This window comes from Rhinatrema bivittatum, chromosome 4 (assembly GCF_901001135.1).
Source record: "Rhinatrema bivittatum chromosome 4, aRhiBiv1.1, whole genome shotgun sequence".
Lineage (NCBI taxonomy): Eukaryota > Metazoa > Chordata > Amphibia > Gymnophiona > Rhinatrematidae > Rhinatrema > Rhinatrema bivittatum.
The window spans coordinates 470,936,706-470,950,513 of NC_042618.1; the positions used below are offsets into that span (position 1 = coordinate 470,936,706).

Genomic DNA, 13,808 nt, shown 5'->3' on the forward strand with positions numbered 1-13,808 from the left:
CCAGTCAAAACCCTGGCCCAGGAATTGACTGAGGCACCGGCTGGGGTTTGGGAGCTCTCTGCTGCCTGGGACAGCCACAGGAGCTCATATGCTGCTAACGGGGGTGAGGGGGCAGAGGGCAGTACCTCCTCTGGTGATTGAAAGACTTCCTCTGCCCCTGCCTCACTGGCATCCTGGATGAGGAGGACAGTTCCGGAGTGGCAGCAGAGAGCTGTTGGAAGGTCTCATGGTGGTCCCGTAACTGGGCCACTGAGTCCCTTACCCTATCTTCCAAGAGATTCTCCCCATACTTGGAATGTCAGCAAGCCATTCTTCAACCTCTGGACTGAGATTTGAGTCCTGCAGCCATGCCATTCTGCAGGTGACAGTTCCCACTTCAGAAGCCCTTGCTGCTGTTTCGAAAACATCGTATGGACCTTATGTTTTCCACACTCCAGGCCCTTATGCACCAGCGACTGGAGGAAGTCCAGCTGCTGCTGAGGAAGCTGCTTGGCTATCTCCTGCACTTGCTTCCAGAGGTCCTGTGAATATTGGCTCTTATAGAGTTGGTAGGAGACGATGCGGGCAATAAGCATGGCCGCCTGGAACACTTTCCTCCCAAGAGCGTCTAACACCCTGGGCCCTTTCTTGGGGGCACCGAGGAATGGGTCCAAGAGTGCTTGGCTCTCTTGAGGGTGGGTTCAATGATCACTAATTGGTGAAGCAGCTGATGCTTATCGAATCCTGTAGCCTTCTGGACCAGGTAGACCCCGTCTACCTTTCTGTTAACTAGAGGGAGGTGGTGTTCACATATCCTCAACAGCAGCTTCTTAAGGATATCGTGCACTGGGACTACCATGATCTCCTTAGGAGGCTCCACAAATTGAAGTATCTCCAGTATCTTGTTCCTGGCATCTTCCTCCGTCAATAACTGAAACAGAATGGCTTCTGCCATTACCTGCCAAAACCTGAGAAGGATACATCCTCCAGTGGGGACTTCCTTCACTCTTCTGGAGGATATGGATCTGAAGGGAGACCCTCCGAGCCCTCAGAGGAGGTGTCCAAGATATCATCCCCCCAGGGATCATAGGGACCCTCATCTTCACTGTAATCAATAGGGGATGGGGTCCTGGGTGCTTGGCCTTCGTCCAGAGGTGCAGTCACAGGCAAACCCGATGCAGACTCTGGCAAAGCTGGATGGGGGCAGCAGACCGTGGCATCTCTGCTGGCCTAGGCGAAGCTTCCTCCTTGGAGGAACTGGCAACGAGAACCCCATAGGTAGGGGGAAGCATCTGTGCCCCGCCGGGCATCAATGGCCTCCTAGGAACTGGTGCCAGCTGGCCTGGCAACACACTGATGAGCACATTGAGCCATTCCAGCAGTGGTTCCAAAGCAGACAGGACTGGCGTCAGTGCCGTCGGTGCCACAGGACCGATGCCCTGCAGTGCCCACTCCACTGCCAGCTGGATGCACCACTCTAGCACCTCCTGGAAAGTTGCCGAAGCCAACACTGATTGGGAGGAAGGAGGGGTGGCCAGATCTTCCACGGATCCCCGAGGTGGATCAGTGACTGGCACCAGGACCAGTGGAGACCATCGCAGCCCCTGGCATCGATTGAGGATGGGCACGCCTTGCCATGGGGTCACTTCAGGGGAATCACTGCATGAGCCCGCACATCCCCATGCCTGGCACCGTGCATCGAAGGTGACTGGTGCTGATGTTTCCTCAGCTTCTCTCAGTGCTTGGTCCATTCTTTCCCTGGTGCCGAGATCGAAGATGAAGAACCTGACCTTCTTGACCTGGAGACAGAGCGTGGCTGATCTCTGGCACTGCTGTCCACTGGCAGCATCTATAGAATCAACAGTCCCGCCAATGTCGATGGCGTGGTGTCCATCAGTGTGGCTCCAAGGTCCATTGGACTACCAATGTCGAAGTCAATGACTCAGACTTCCCTAACCCAAAGAGTTTATCCATCTTGTCAAGTCAGGCGAGACATCCCTTCGGGGTCATCTGGGTGCACTTGTGGCAACTCCGGACATCATGTGATGTCCTCAGGCAGAGTACACATACATCACAGGGATCTGTGATAGGCATGGCCCTCGGACACCAGGGGCATTGACGAAAACCAGTTGTGGCCATGAAAGAAGTGAAAAAAGAGGGATGCAAAAACAACAACAATGGTGGTGGGCACCAAGGCACCGCCGCCATGGGGGAGTTCGATGCGAAAGGAAACTTACCCAAAACACTGAGAAACCTAGCTGAGGAGGCTACGGGAGGAACTGAGAGGGACCTGGTGTCGATGGAATGCAAAAACCCGAAGAAATAATTGAGGGGAAAAAAGTTAAAAAGACGAGCTTGTTCAAACTGCGATGCAACAGCTCCATGGAAAAAAACAGACTGAAGAGGGACCCTGCATGCTGGGCATGCTCAGTATGGCAAATCAAAGTTCTAGAAACTTTGACAGAAGTTTTCCGTGCCGAGCTTTATCTGATGATGTCACCCATGTGTGGACTACCATCCTGCTTGTCCTCAGAGAATTTTAGATTCCTCTAAAGTCACTCAAAGATCACAGAAAAGTCATAGGTTCCTCTAAAAGCCAAGCATGCCAGCATAACAATAACCTTTAGTATTCCTACTTAGCATAACGAGACATAAACTCTGCCTGTAAGAATTTATCGACATTCAAACCCTCCCCCTGATCTTAGCCCTTTCCTGGGCAGTGTAAGGTAAGTACAATTCTATTGTTCCCCACACCTCTTTTTTACAACCTCTTTCCCTTGTGTAGCTTGAGCGGATCATGAGGGCAATTTTCAAAAGCCATCTTCCCATCTGAAAATTGCCTCCCCTGTGGGTGTGGACAAGTACCTGCAGGTACTTGTCCAGGTTCCTTGAACTGAACTAATGAAAGCTGTAAAACAAGGAAGAGACTGAATTAAAGAAAATATTGGAAAATCTTTGGAACAAACTTGAGTAGTTGTTGGCCTGTGGTAAAAAACCCAAACCCTTGGTTCCCTGGACAGCGAGGGGCACTGTTGCATGCTTTTTACACACAGCTGATGCCTCTACCCTCTTGCCAGCTCTATCAGCAGCATCTGATCACAAATGGTGCACAAGCAGCATGTGACCAGTGAGTGATCCCCTTCTGGTAGGGGAAGACCGGAGCCAAGTGTGATGAGCCATGTCGAGAGCCCTGACTCCCAAGCACAACCAGATCTGCTTTGCTTTGAGAAATCCTTGGTGCAGGGCCTTGAATGAGCTGAGGCTAAAAGAAGTTAGCATGGGGCACATTTAAAACTAATCAGAGAAAGTTCTTTTTTACTCAACCACAATTAAGCTCTGGAAATTGTTGTCAGAGGATGTGGTTAGTGCAGTTAGTATAGCTGTGTTTAAAAAAGGATTGGATAAGTTCTTGGAGGAGAAGTCCATTACCTGCTATTAAGTTCACTTAGAGAATAGCCACTGCCATTAGCAATGGTTACATGGAATAGACTTAGATTTTGGGTACTTGCCAGGTTCTTATGGCCTGGATTGGCCACTGTTGGAAACAGGATGCTGGGCTTGATGGACCCTTGGTCTGACCCAGTATGGCATTTTCTTATGTTCTTAAGGAACCTGTTGCTGGCAGAGTTAAAGGAGAGAGGCCAGCTGGCGATGGGCGGATGCAAGGAGAGAATGAAGGAGGATAGATGGACAAATAATAAACTGGATTTGAAAAAGGTTTGGAGAAGTTCCTAGAAGAGAAGTCCATAAACTGCTATTAATCAATAAGAAATAGTAGCTTGAGATCTATTTAATGTTTGGGTACTTATGACTTGGATTGGCCACGATGTGAGACAGGATACTGGACTTGATGGCTCCTTGGTCTGACCCAGTATGGCATGTCTTATGTTATGTAAGGGGAGGAGGAAACAGTACACTGAGGAAGCTTGTTGGCAGAAAGGAAGTAGACACTAGCAGCAGCAAGATATGGTAGTGGTAGGGTTCTGGCTTCCTGAGATTCTGCAGGAAACAGCAAAATCTGCAGCAAAGGCCAGATTGCGTGGCAGTCATAATGGCACTGCCGGAAACCAGGGGCCTTGCATATTATACAGGTTTCTCTAATACTGAAGTAAGGTACCATCCAAATGTTAAAAGAGACTAATAACTGTGCTACGAAACAAGTGATGTCCTTAACATAAAGCATGTGAATGTGCCATGCCCACAGGGAATTATGAACAGACCTGTGCACCTGCAAAGTATGACAGAGTGCAAGTTTAAAGCAGACATCTTGCATGCAAGCAGCAAAACCAGACTGAACTGGATGTTTGTCAAGAGGAGGAGCAGTTTCTTTTACACCTGCTGTTTGAAGCAGGAAAGAAAGAGTGGGTTGGTGTTGACAAGTAAGAGCTCCAACATCAAGGGTACCCCAAAGGCAGAGGTAGGCCTGGTGGTGCTCTGGCCAGAACTGTAAATGTGCTGGTTTGGGAAAACAGACTGAGTGGGTTTCACCAGGCTGCACTGATTGTGGCTTTATATGCTGTTGGCTGCCAAACAGGTACCTTATTGGGTTAATTGTGGACTTTTCTACAGGAGCTCAGTCTAGCCGAGACATGTATTGTATTAAGAGCTTCTTGTATGTTTAGGCTCAAAGTGATGTTACACTTTTCTTTTTGTATTTTTGGGGGGGGGGGGGGGTGGGTGGGAGGGTTAGGGTTATTGCCTTCAGTGTAAACCTTGGAGGAAGCTGAAGACTGCTGTAAATAAAGGAACAAGACTTTATGTACTGAACTCCTGAATGTGTGATGCTCCTTGGCAGCCTCAACAGTCTCCAGTACTCCGAGCGCGGAGGCTTTCTGGCGGGTCAGAAAGGGACCCTCATTATGGAAAGTATAGGTACAAAGGAGGTGCTGCCGAGTGAGGCGGAATCTCATTGCTGAGAGTTTTTCATGCAGAAGAAATGTTTGGCTGCAGTCAGATTCTGAAGGTGAGGGAGGATGATTGACTAGTGCAATGTCATTCATGACAGAACAGGGCTCTGAAACATTCAGCCTCAACAGAATAATTCACCTAGCCCAACTGTCTTGAAAAGAGAGGGTGAAGGAAGTGTGAAAAGCAAAGAAAACCAATTTGTCATTTATAGTAAACGCTCAATTTTAAGATGTCAAAACCTTGATGAATATGATAACAGATCTTAGATGGGGTGCCACCAAATGACAAGTGAGTGATGTACAAGGTTCATTGTCTGTAACCTGCCAAATGTTGGGCCTACCAGCCTCTGAAATGCCAATGGACTGTCTGCCTTGCCGTCAACTGAAAATTCATTTTCAAGGACAACACTGGTCTAAAGCCAGTTTGTATATACCAGAGCTACCAAAGCAAGAAAAGTGCAGATGTGAAGTAATAAACTGCAGGATATGCAAGAGTAGGGTTATAGTGTTCAAGTGGCCTGTGAGGAATGGAATTTGTGAGGTAATGGACTCTACTGCCCATTCTGAACATGCTTCCGGGCTTTGCTACTGTTGCTGCTCTGGCACAGTGAGGTTTGGGATCTTAATTGAGATGGAGATTGTTGCTAAGGAAATACTATGGGATGCAAACCAGTTAGCACTGCTTTGGTCCTATAATTTTGAAAATCATGAATTAAGAGGCAACTTTGAAGGAGGTATGTGACCATACAAGCAGTATGGAACACATGACATTTGGCAATAAGCTGTTCCTTTGTAAAGTCAAGTTGCTTACCTGTAACAGGTGTTCTCCATGGACAACAGATCAGCCTCACAAGATGGGTGATGTCACCCGACAGCCATTTTTTTCTCAAAGCCAGAAAGTTCGACTTTGTTCTCTGAGCTTGCGCAGGCCTTCCCATACTAGACTCCTTAGTCTTTTTCCAAGCTTAGTTATCTTCCCAGGGAGGAGAAAGGCTGTTTTTTCTGCTTTCCATGGACAAGCACAACATACAGCCAACAAAATGGTACTCCCCAGTTGAGGGTTGCTTCCAACTAGTTTTGACTTTCAGCGGTTTCTTGGCAACCCGTTTCATTTATTTATTTAAAACATTTTTATTTTGCCCACAACAGACCAGGGGAAATTTGTTTCCGTTATTTGTAAAAGTATGTATAGTTGATCCTGTGGCAGCCTTACAGATATCATGGATTGATGTTGAATTGTGATGTGCCATTGATGCGGCTATTGCTCATACCTGATGCGCCTTTAATGTGTGTGGTATTTCCAATGTTATGGTTGCATAGAAAGGAGAGATATATTGTGTCAACATTCTTGACACATGTTTAGCTGTCATATGATATGAAAAGCTGGGCCAATTTCCTGTCCAAGTAAAACAAGGGCTCATTTTGCAGTCCAGGGTATGTTATACCTGTTCAGCCGTAGATGCATGTGGTTTAGGAAAGAATGCTGGTAGATTATTTCTTGATTTAAGTGGAATTGGAGTTCGGAGGAGTTCTTTGTTTCTGAATATTTGTGTATAGGTATTTACATTACTAATGTCTGTAGTGCACTTACTCTTCTGGCTGATATGACTGCTATTAGAAATAAGGTTTTCCATGCCAGGAACTGGTTTCCTAAACTGTGTCAATACAATATTTAAGTGCCATTGAGGTACAGATTATTTTAGTGACATCTAAGGTTGTACAGACCTTTTATGAATCTAGCTACTAATGGTTGCCGAGAAATTGGTTTTCCCTCATTTGTGTTGTGATAAGCTTCTATTGCAGGGGTCAGGAACCTATGGTTCGGGAGCCAGATATGGCTCTTTTGATGGCTGCATCTGGCTCGCAGACAAATCTTTAATAAAAAAGTAAAAATCTAACAAAATCCCCCACCCTCCTGATGCCCCCCAAGACCTCCAAAATTAATTTACTACAACCCCCACCCTCCTGACTCCCCCAAGACCTGCCAAAAGTCCCTGGTGGTCCAGCGGGGGTCCAGGAGCGATCCGGGAGCGATCTCCTGGACTTGGGCTGTCGGCTGCCAGTAGTCAAAATGGCGCCGACGGCCCTTTGCCCTCACTATGTCACTGGGGTCGACCAATGGCGGCGGTAGCCCCTGTGACATAGTAAGGGCAAAGGGCCGTCGGCTGCCAGTAATCAAAATGGCGTCGACGGCCCTTTGCCCTTACTATGTCACAGGGGCTACCACCGCCATTGGTCGACCCCAGTGACATAGTGAGGGCAAAGGGCTGTCGGCGCCATTTTGACTACTGGCAGCCGACAGCCCAAGTCCAGGAGATCGCTCCTGGATCCCACCTGGACCACCAGGGACTTTTGGCAGGTCTTGGGGGGGGGGGGGGGGGTAGGAGGATGGGGGTTGTAGTAAATTAATTTGGCAGGTCTTGGGGGCGTCAGGAGAGTAGGGGGTTATAGTAAATTAATTTGGTAGGTCTTGGGGGAGTCAGGAGGGTGGGGGGTTGCAGTTAGTATGGCTCTCACGGAATTACATTTTAAAATATGTGGCGCTCATGGCTCTCTCAGCCAAAAAGGTTCCTGACCCCTGTTCTATTGTGTTCAAATGTATTCTGATGGAATCCGTTTTTAATCCAGAGTCCATAAAGTGACCTAAGTACTGGAATATTTTCAAAGATGAACATGTAAAAGGGTGAATCTTTTCCATTTGAAACTGTAGGATTTTCTTCGGCACCCTCGGCAAACCTTATAGCCTGGTGCCCCCCTCCCCCCACACAATTTAAAGTTAGGTACTCACACATGCTCACACGCATACACTTTTTCTTCCTCTCCCTCTTAGGTGCAGGCATCAGCATCAAGAGACCTCCACTCTCTTCCTTGTTGAGCAGACTTGGCTCCTGTCCTTGACCACACAGGCCATCTGCTGCTGCTCCTCTTTTTTGCCATGTGGTCTGAATGATGCTGCCTCTCTTCAGCCACACGGTCCCGCCAATGCTGCAAAGTGTGACCCTGTCAGTCTTTTCTTCTGGGCTTGCTCCTTCCAGCTCCAACGATTGGACATCTTTCTTTTTGCCCGCACAGGCCCACAAAATATTTCCTCTTCTGGTCCCCAAGGGCTGGAGGAAGGAAGTCAAATCGCCTAGGCCTTGCAGCTGCCACTAGTGTTCGGATTCAGGACAATGTTTTTTCCACAATTCAGAGCAGGTCCAGTGGAAGCAGTAGGTGGTTGCTGGGTCATCCCCGAAGCCATTAGAATTTCGTTTATTCTTTGTGGTAAACATAGCTGCTGGATTATGTTGTTTTCAACATCCATGCTGTCAATGCCAGAGACTGCAGCTTGGGAAGCAAGACCGTCAGGAACTTCACCTATACCAGCCCTCGTTTCCCTTGGGCTGAGGCTTTGGGTGCCAGAGCTGGCAGGACTTAGGTGAGGTTCTCTGCTGATAACAGAAGGGAAAGTTTGTGGTTAGGCTAGAGTCATAGGCAGGCGGCAGTCAGCCATATCCGAGGACCAGGCAATGGTCAGAGGCAGGCAGCAGTCAGCCATATCCAAAATCCAAGCCGAGGTCAAACCAGGGATCCGTCCAAGGGAAGAGAAGAGGGACGGATAGGCAGGGCAGGCAGGCGAGGACAAGAACAAGTGGACAACGTGGGAAAAGACAAACTGGACACGAACTGAAGACAAGCTGGACAAGACTGGAATGAAGACAAGACGCTGGGAGCAACACACACTACGAAGCATAGCTGTACCTGTTACTGAGGCAGTGAAAGCGAGAGTGTTTAGCCTGATTGAACTCTGGAGAAGGCTAGCATTGTTACTGAGGCATGTTACTAAGTTATTATGTGGTACTCCTTATATTCTCTCCCGGCTAAACGAATAAGAGAACTGATTTGGGATATTGCTTCTGTGCTTTTCAATAATACTTATAGCTGAGCACAAGATTATGATTATTATACAAATTATACTTATGAAAGAAATGATTATAACTAACTTGTAATACTTTTCATATTTCTTTTACTAATAAAAAGCATTATAATAAATAATTCTGAATACAAGTCTTTCTCTTCCTAATATATATATAAAAGGTAAGAGAGAAAAAGGAGACATTTATGGGAGGAAGGTTTAACCTGACTAAACTGGCACTCTCCTACAAGGGAAACTGAAACAAGTCTATTTTCCAGAATTATAATTAGTAAATGTAAGGTAAAGTTCAATCGGGCTAAACAGACAGCAGGGGCCTTTTTTGTAGGCCTGAGTGTGAGATGTCATCATTAGGCGCCGTCAGAACTTTCCCACCGCGGGTGAAGTCGGGCGAGCGCATGCTTAAGGAGCAGCATGGTTAGATGGGGCTGGCGATGTCCTGCCACGTGAGGTGCTGTTGATGCCCTGCTGCATCCAGCCACGTGGAGAACCAGAGGCACTAGACTGCATCAGGAGCTGCGAAGGACGGCCCCGCCGGAGAGGTGAGTGCGGTGGTTTGCTGGCTCAGCCTGCGGACTGCCAAACATAACATCCTTCTCTCTGAGGTTCTGGGCTTTCTGGGGTACTGTTGAGGAAAGCCCTTCAACGGGTTGGTATCCAGTATATTGGCTGCTTGCTCCCAACAGTTTCCTTCTGGCCCATAGTTTTTCCATGAGATTAGATACTTGACATTTTTTCTTTTCCGACGGGAGCCTAGGATCTATTGGACTGCGAATATGTCTCCATTGGCTGCGACTGCCTGAGGTTCAGGCAGGGTCCTGGAGAGCCATGAAAGCCCCATTGGTTTAAGCAAGGACACATGAAATACGTTATAGACTTTCAGGGGGGCAGTAACCTTAGCTGGTATGTGACAGGGCCCATTTGTTGGAGCACAGGGAATAGTCCAATAAAACGTGGGGCCATGTGCAGGGAGGGAAATCATACATGTAAGCGCCAGGGCTGGTCTTCTTCTGGTATCTACTACTTTCTTGGCTCAAGCGGCGGCTTTCTCAATCAACCAATTGGTAAGTTCCCATAATTCATGTGATTCCTGGAAGACAGTTGAGCCGCTGGAGAGGGTACCGTTACAGGCAGTGGCAGAGGAGGTATAGGCTAATTCCCATAGACCAGCTGAAAGGGATAAAAGCCATTGATGGCACTGATGTGATTATTATGTGAGAACTCTGCCCACGGTAAGAGTGTAGCCCAGTTATCCTGGTGCTCATTGACGAGGAGTAAAGGAAGGTTTTAGGGTGCAATTGGTAAGCTCTGAAGTCCATTGCCCTGTGGGTGGTAGGCTGTAGCGTGGTCGAGCGTTATAACAAATTGTTTTACAAAAGGATCGTCAGTACCTCGCAGTGAATTGGACTCCTCTATTCTATAGTATGTGTTTTGGAAGGCCATATAGGCAAAAGACTTGGAGGGTGAAAAGATGCGCCAACTCTGGCATGGAAGGGAAGTATGCCATCTTCAAGAATCAATTGATCGCCTCCCAAATCACAGTGGTGCCATTTGAGACGGGGAGGTCCACAATAAGGTCTATGGATAAGCGGGTCCGGTCCCCAGGGTTGGCTATGCAGCACATTTTGCTCTGTGCAAGTGGGGCCTTGATATCTTTCTTCATTTGAGGCCACCGGTAATGTCACTGAAGCAACTCAAGGGTTCATGTCCGTCCAGGGTAACCTGTGACATGGGAGTCATGAGCCCATTTCAACACTTTCTCATGCAATCTGGATGGTATGACCGTCTTGTCTCGAGGAATGGGTACCGTAGTGGCCAGGTGTATCTTAGCAGGATCAATAATGTGCCTGGGAGGCTCTGGGATGTCCTCGGTCTGGAAGGAGTGAGAGAAGGCGTCTGCCCATTGGTTCTTGAGTGCTGGAGGATATGTAATTCAAAATTGAAGTGGGTGAAGAAAAAGACCAAAGGGTCTGTCTTGATTTGAGTTGCTGAGCTTGATGTACATGTTCAAGGTTCTTGTGGTCCATGTATATTGTAATACAGTGTTGGGCCCCTTCAAGTTGATGGCACCATTCCTCGAAAGCTAGTTTGACAGCCAAGAGCTCTCAATCTCCAATTCTGTAGTTGTGTTCAGCTGGTGAGAACTTCTTAGAAAAGAAGGAACATGGACAAAGTACCTTCTGGAGTATATTGGCTGAGGCCCTCAATGTCGTGTAGAGTCTGTCTGGGTGACATAGACAAGGCTTGTCAGCAAAGGCATCCTTTAACTTCTAAAATGCCTCAAAAGTCTTGGGTGGCTAATCTTTGGTGTTGGCTGGGCTCCGGGTTGCTGGAGGAGCCCATCCTGCCTGACTTTGGGGACACTTGCTGGCACAAGTCGCCGCCCCGGCCGGTGCAGCCGCCACCGCCCCCCATCCCGACCGAGGATCGGCCATGCTGCACAAGTTCCAGCTCCCCTACCAGGTGACTCTTTGCAGGGAGAGCGGACCCAGCCAGGTGGAGAGGAGGTTGGAAGCCTTGACCCTGGAACTGGAGAAGGAGCTGGAGCTGCACATGAAGAAAGAGTATTTCGGTGAGTAACTAGTGTGTGGTACTTGCTTCAGTGCGGACAAACGTTCATGGACCTTCCCGCTGCCTTGAGCACCCGGCTGGACATCCAAGCCGCGACCTCAGACGTCCGGCTTGGACGTCCAGCCGGGCGCTCAAAGCAGCGGGGTCTGTAGAAAAGAACTTACCTGATGAAATGACATTTCAAATGACAGGTACCAGCGCACCCTGGATACTGTATAGGCGCTGTATACCGCTGTATACAGTAAGATGGATTGCGCACACCTACCGCTTCATTGACGTGCTTTGGACGCCACTTGGATTTGCGTCTAATTTGAATACTGAATCGAGCGGTATGTGAACCAAAATATGTGCGCGGCAAACGAGAGTGCGCCCGGCACTGCCGCACTCTTTCTTACGCGTCCTTACTGTATCGGCCCGTCAGTTACTATATTTGAACTGCATGAATTGTCAGATATAGTTTGTATAGATGAAGCCGTTTCATATTTGTTTCTCTTCTCTTGTTTTCTCCTCTCTCTTTTCAAAATAAGAGGATGGAAGGTTTGATTGTAGGTACTCTCTCAATTTCTCTAGTATGGATTGAGGGGAGGATTTTTGTTGGCTACCCACCTGCTTCATGTATGTATTTATTAAGTCTGTCCATAATCTCTGTATGAATGTGTGACATTCTTGTACAGGTTGCTATGGTAGAATTTCTGGACATATAATTTGTACTGACTTTGTTTGGGGCTCCAGTGTAAGAAATGAAGACAAATTGCTTGATATTTTTGCATGTTTTGTCTTTCTTGTATGCTTTCTTCCTACCTGAATAGGTTCTGAGGGAAAGCTCGATAATGAAGATAGAATCCATGCACGTTGGAGCCAAGCTTTTGGCTCCGCGTTGGAACTTTTTCCCTGCATGTATTTCTTTGTGCTGATAATTCTCTGCACCGATGCTTTGGTGCTGGTAATTCTCGGCACTCATGTTTTTGCATCGATGGTTCTTCGTCATGATCTTCCAGCGCTTATTCATGGCTCCAATGGTTCGCCTCTGATTTTGTAGTTTGTCTCTTTTGTGTGGATGGTTTCCGGCTCCGGCATGGTTCAACACTATACCTCTTAGGTTACCTATCCTGGAGTTGTTTTTGAGCTGGCTGAAAATTTGGACTCCTTTGATGACCTTAGATTCTCACATCTGAGTCAGAGCTTTTTGCAAATTAGCTCCCTTGGGAACATATATCTGCAGGGGCCACAGCTTGAAGAGTCACGATCTGAACCCAGGCATTTTAGAGAAAGGGAATGTAAATCTAGTATGGACATTTTGTGTCCACACTGTTGACATTTTTTGAACTGAATTTTTCCTTTCTTTTGCATCGACATCTTGAGAAATAGTGATGAGGCTGAGAGAGAGACAATTTCTGACCATTTGCCACAGCATACGCAAATAGACTGAGGAGATTCGCGCGAGGGGATACTAGTGTGGGAAGGCATGTGCATGCTCAGACATCAAAATCGAACTTTCTGGGTTTTAAGAGAAAAGTGACCCATCTCATCACAGTCAGATGATGTCACCCATCTTGTGTGGCTGTTTGTTGTTCATGGAGAATGAGTTTTGTGCTGGTCAATGCTGTGATTTTTAGTGTGTGTGCATGTTTGTCTGTTTTACTGCACAGACAATCTTTTAGCACACATTGATGTACCCTCATAGCTAAGTGAATTTCACAGAAGTGATTTCAATTTTACCCACAAGAAGTAGGACTTCATCACTCACCCATAGCGACCGATGGCTTTTGACTGTTTTTCTTGTTCCAGTCTTGTTCTCTTGGAGCCTGGCACTGCTGGCAGAGAGAAATCCATCTTTCTCTGTCTCTGCCTCTGCCAGGAACTATCTGTGTTGGTGTGCTCCTCTTGCTTGAGGTTCTGAGTAATGCCGCCGTTATTGATGCTTGCCAGTGGCACAGAACTGCTGAATGGATATCTTCCCCTGTAGGAATCATTCTTTAAACTGTGAGGGGGACCTGATCAAACAGGAACCATGCTGGAATTTATTAGTCAATTAAGAGGTGAAGTACACTGTTCTTCCTTCTCAGTGTCAACTTGTGATGATGATTTTGTACTTATACAGTACTAACAATAAATACCAAAACTGCAGAAGGTACAAAGTATGATCTGCTTAAAAGGTGATGAGTGGCTCTGGTACATTACCGCCAGCCCCACAATCATTAGTGGCTGCTCACAGATTCTAGAAGCCAATCATTGCTTGTCAGCAGACAAGACTGTGCATAAAAAAAGCATGTGCATAAATAAATCAAAACATGGAAACATTAAATTATTAACATAATTCATCAAGGTATTAGATTGAATAGTTTCTAGTTTCTCAAAAATATATACAATGTGGCCAATTTTCGAAGGGTTTTGGTACCTAACTTTATTTATTTATTTAACATTTTTTGTGAACTGCT

At 47.0% G+C, this 13,808-nt stretch overlaps 1 protein-coding gene across 5 annotated transcripts in view; it reads right to left on the reverse strand.

Moving 5' to 3' along the window:
* The window catches only part of AGBL3 (ATP/GTP binding protein like 3), a 279,448-nt gene that overhangs the window by 10,400 nt on the left and 255,240 nt on the right, over positions 1 to 13,808 (reverse strand). For 4 of the 5 annotated variants that reach the window (XM_029597245.1, XM_029597246.1, XM_029597243.1 and 1 more), the window contains one exon: positions 13,118 to 13,364. In XM_029597245.1, the coding sequence (XP_029453105.1) occupies positions 13,118 to 13,364 (247 nt within the window). Of the gene's footprint in view, positions 1 to 13,117; positions 13,365 to 13,808 lie in introns of those variants that run through there. The other variant, XR_003856022.1, reaches the window with a different exon arrangement.